The sequence below is a fragment of the Lampris incognitus genome, chromosome 17 (assembly GCF_029633865.1).
Source record: "Lampris incognitus isolate fLamInc1 chromosome 17, fLamInc1.hap2, whole genome shotgun sequence".
NCBI lineage: Eukaryota > Metazoa > Chordata > Actinopteri > Lampriformes > Lampridae > Lampris > Lampris incognitus.
The window spans coordinates 2426808-2431780 of record NC_079227.1 but is presented as its reverse complement, the minus strand read 5'-3'; the positions used below and the strand labels follow the sequence as shown (position 1 = coordinate 2431780).

Sequence of the window (4973 nt, the reverse complement as noted above, 5' to 3'; positions counted from 1 at the left end):
AGACAGACAGATGGACAGACAGACAGAGAGACAGACAGACAGACAGATAGACAGACAAGACAGACAGACAGGACAGATAGAAAACTGGGTATATCGGCGTGTATAGACATGTGACCGGCAGCACTTGGTAAATCAACAAACGTATCCGGTCTCGTCCGGTGACTGACAGCAGGCTGCATCCCATAATGCTCTCTGCCTGCAGAAAGCCAGCTGCTTCCAGGAGCAGCAGTCCACATAAATCCTTCCAGCCCGGTCTTGTCAGGCCCTCCGGACGGATTTATAGCCAGAGGAAATGGGGGCGTCAGGCCGCCCCAGCCACTCAGGAAATTGACCGTTTCGTCTTTTCTTCGCGCTGCCTTCTGTTGCATTGTGGGAAATTGAGTTCTTGCGTTTAAGCGCAGACCTGAAAACACACCTACAACCTCTTTCACACCGGAAGTCCTGGAATCGTTCCGTATTTCAAATCCCAGGATTGTTGACGAGAGCCCGTCAGACCTCCAAGTCAGGTCCGGTGGTTACCAATCGATCTGAAGAGTCTGGGCTGTCAGGAGGTGCTGACCCGTCACCTCCTTGCTGAACAGAATTTTGAATAAAATGGCGGAGGGAGTACGTCATTCTGACGTATGTTATTTTTCACGTCTCGAAATGGTTGGCGTTTCCGGTGCATAACAAGGGCTTTGGAAGAAAGAGGGTCGATGAAAAAAGCAAAGATGCCATGAGCAGTTGCAGCGCGGAGGACAACCCGTTTTATTTTCTTAAGGAGCGGCGCGTCCCGCCCACCGTGTCCCGCCCAGCGCGTCCCGCCCAGCATGTCCCAGCGCGTCCCGCCCAGCGTGTCCCGCCCAGCGTGTCCCGCCCAGCGCGTCCCAGCCAGCGTGTCCCGCCCAGCACGTCCCGCCCACCGTGTCCCGCCCAGCGTGTCCCGCCCACCGTGTCCCGCCCAGCGTGTCCCGCCCACCGTGTCCCTCCCAGCATGTCCCAGCGCGTCCCGCCCACCGTGTCCCGCCCAGAGCGTCCCGCCCACCGTGTCCCGCCCAGCGCGTCCCGCCCAGCATGTCCCAGCGCGTCCCGCCCAGCGTGTCCCTCCCAGCGTGTCCCGCCCAGCGCGTCCCAGCCAGCGTGTCCCGCCCAGCACGTCCCGCCCACCGTGTCCCGCCCAGCGTGTCCCGCCCACCGTGTCCCGCCCAGAGCGTCCCGCCCACCGTGTCCCGCCCAGCGCGTCCCGCCCAGCATGTCCCAGCGCGTCCCGCCCAGCGTGTCCCTCCCAGCGTGTCCCGCCCAGCGTGTCCCGCCCAGCGCGTCCCAGCCAGCGTGTCCCGCCCAGCACGTCCCGCCCACCGTGTCCCGCCCAGCGTGTCCCGCCCACCGTGTCCCGCCCAGCGTGTCCCAGCGCGTCCCGCCCACCGTGTCCCGCCCAGCGCGTCCCGCCCAGCGTGTCCCACCCAGCGTGTCCCAGCGTGTCCCGCCCACTGTGTCCTGCCCAGCGTGTCTCACCCAGCGTGTCCCGCCCAGCGTGTCCCACCCAGCGTGTCCTGCCCAGCGTGTCCCAGCGCGTCCCGCCCAGCGTGTCCCACCCAGCGTGTCCCAGCGTGTCCCGCCCACCGTGTCCTGCCCAGCGTGTCTCACCCAACGTGTCCCGCCCAGCGTGTCCCACCCAGCGTGTCCCGCCCAGCGTGTCCCAGTGTGTCCCGCCCACCGTGTCCCGCCCAGCGCGTCCCACCCAGCGTGTCCCACCCAGCGTGTCCCAGCGTGTCCCGCCCACCGTGTCCTGCCCAGCGTGTCTCACCCAGCGTGTCCCGCCCAGCGTGTCCCACCCAGCGTGTCCTGCCCAGCGTGTCCCAGCGCGTCCCGCCCACCGTGTCCCACCCAGCGTGTCCCAGCGTGTCCCGCCCACCGTGTCCTGCCCAGCGTGTCTCACCCAGCGTGTCCCGCCCAGCGTGTCCCACCCAGCGTGTCCCGCCCAGCGTGTCCCAGTGTGTCCCGCCCACCGTGTCCTGCCCAGCGTGTCTCACCCAGCGTGTCCCGCCCAGCGTGTCCCACCCAGCGTGTCCTGCCCAGCGTGTCCCAGCGCGTCCCGCCCACCGTGTCCCACCCAGCGTGTCCCGCCCACCGTGTCCCACCCAGCGTGTCCCAGCGTGTCCGCCATCGTCCCAGTCAAAGCAAAACAAACTCCTTCTTTCAAAAGGAAACCTGACTTCCACTGGAATGCAGGGCTACCGACGCAGCAGCAGCCAGTGGTGCAACAGTACGGCGATCACGTGACTAAGTCCGAGCCAACAGGGACCAATAATATTTTTCATAGGTTTGCACAAAATGCAGTGGGCTTTTTGTCTCTGTGGTAGCGTCGCGTCACGCTGCAGCAGAACATCTGGTGCTGATGTGTATTTTCTCCTGATCCATGTTAAACTTCATTGAAACGTGGCTCTGCACCCAGCACTTCCTAGCACTTGGAACCACGGACCAGTCCACACCGAGGCGGTTTCAGTGAAGGCCCAGAGTTTCATTTGAGTGTGAGAGGGTCCGTGATGTCCGTGATCCGTTCATTCAATCACAGGTTGGAAAGATGACACCGACCACCATCTGAGACAGACGCTAGCCATGCCACACCGTCCATCCATGTCAGTACACTTAGTCCAAGTAGTTTTGTTAAAGGCCTCCACGGCCTTCATCTTCCTGGCAGGAACACTTCCTTCCCTCCTCACTGAAAAGATCTCACACGAGAGCAGCTTACCTGTACACTCCACCGGCCCTCTTTCCTTTCAGCCCTCACTCCTCTGTGTGATGTTTGACTTCCTGTCCTCTCAGGTGGAGTCAGCTATGCTTCCTCCTCCTCCTGTAGGATTTGTGTTGTGGGGATTAGCAGTAGTTAGCGCTCAGTTAAAGGAGAATAAGCGCATTCCACCTGATTGCTGATGGTGTCATGTTCATTTGAGACAACAATATGTTATAATGCAACCCGTATAGACTGAGAAACTTCCCCTTTCTCTCTATTTCCCAGATAGCATCCGGATCTGGGCCACTTCAGGCAATGATGCGGCACTGATGGTCTTCTTCTGGCCCTGACAAAATGGAGGTGAGCCTGAAGTGGTCCACATGTATAATAGCAAATATGGCCCAAATATGCCAAACCACATGTGGGCCTTTTTTGGCAAAGACGCGGTGCTCTGGGCAACATGTGATCTGGATGTGACCCTGAAGTGCCCCGTGTGGTAAATGGTGAATATGGCCCAAATATCACAAAACAAATATGGCAAATATATGTGGCACATGCGGCATTGCTATGGCTTGGTTCTAGCCATGACGTGGCAAACAGGAGCGGGCCACCCAAGTGCCATCGTTCCATGTGGTATGTGGGCCGGATGAAAGTGTCGGTGTGGGACGGGTCCGGGCCGCAGCAGTTTGGCTATCTGGGTTGTTGATGGGTATCATGTTGAAACAATAATATGTTATAATGCACGTCGTACAGACTGAGACATTTCCCCTTTCTCTCTGTTCCAGTCTTTCTCTCTGTTCCAGTCTTTCTCTCTGTTCCAGTCTTTCTCTCTGTTCCAGTCTTTCTCTCTGTTCCTTCAGTCCAGGACCAGCAGACAGGCTGGAGCATTTACCAGGACGTTTAACATCTTTGTGTTTGCTTATGTAGCCTTGTTAAGCCCGCTCGGGTCAAGGGATTTGCATTGTTTTCCTTTCATTAATTTTCGGGTGTGAGGAGGGAAGATAAAGCATCGTCACACTGTCTGGACGAACCGCTAGGAAGGAGAGCACGCTGGCAACCTTAGCAAGAGGTGGTTAAAGCAATACAACACCCGATATATGATGGAAACACACCAGCGAGCAGCAAGAACGTCGGCAACGTGCAGGTATGCAGCCTGCATTTCGTCCCGGCTGGTTATGACAGAAATATGAAAAATGCTTGGCGGGAAAGAGAAGCTCCTGAAGCAATATGCTGGTCCCCTGTTTTGTTTTGTTTTTTATTTGCTGTTGTTTTTTTTTCTTCTTCTTAAGAGTCTCCTCCCGTGACAGCAGGGAATTGAATTGAATAAGAGTCAAGTTCATGTTTATTGCATAATTAAACCCAATACTTTTCAAAGATTAGCAAATGTAAGCAATAGTCTATGGTATGTTCCCCCTGTTTTGGTTCACAACAGCTCCGCTCTTCCCATGTCGCCTGCTGAAGGAATAGCGGCAAACCAGGAAGTAAGGGTTAACCAGGATGTAAGGGTTAACCAGGAAGTAAGGGTAAACCAGGAAGTAAGGGTTAACCAGGATATAAGGCTTAATCAGGGTGTAAAAATTAGCCAGAAAGTAAGGGTTAACCAGGATGTAAGGCTTAACCAGGACGTAAGGGTTAACCAGGAAGTAAGGGTAAACAGGAAGTAAGAGTTAACCAGGATGTAAGGCTTAACCAGGGCATAAGAATTAACCAGGAAGTAAGAGTTAACCAGAATGTAAGGGTTAACCAGGAAGTAAGGGTAAACCAGGAAGTAATGGTTAACTAGGATGTTGTAGAGCCGAAGGAACGGAGAAGACCGTAGGTTCACACTTTAGCCGTGTAGGCAACTTTCTTTAATCCACGGTAAATCAGAGAGACAACCAAACCACAGCTCGAATGAGCGGAGGTGGCAAGAATAACCAGAAAACTGGCTGGACAACCATAACTTAACCCTGCGTTAACCTGCCAGGGCAACCATGATTTAACCCTTAGTTCCTGGGTTGAATTCTGTCCCCAATACGTGTCCACCACATGAGCCCCCCCAGAATTCGCCCTAGTAATCGAAGTCAGGCAGGCGCGGGTGGACGACAGGCCGTCCGCGGCGGCTCCGGATAACAGGGGCCGGAGTGTCTCTGGGAGGCATTGACGCGGGCCTGTGGAGGTCGGCCTGAGGAGCAGAAGAGGCAGCTCGGGCCTCCACGGGGGGAGGAGGCGGAGCCGGGGGACGACCGCGACGAGGAGGTTGGGCTAACTCCAACGGCTG

At 56.6% G+C, this 4973-nt stretch overlaps 1 protein-coding gene across 1 annotated transcript; it reads left to right on the top strand.

The window, feature by feature from the left end:
• Nucleotides 1-809: 809 nt before the first annotated feature.
• On the top strand, nucleotides 810-2342 carry LOC130127850 (uncharacterized). Its single transcript, XM_056297571.1, has one exon. The coding sequence runs from the start codon at nucleotides 810-812 to the stop codon at nucleotides 2340-2342; it is 1533 nt and encodes a 510-aa protein (XP_056153546.1).
• Nucleotides 2343-4973: the final 2631 nt, after the last annotated feature.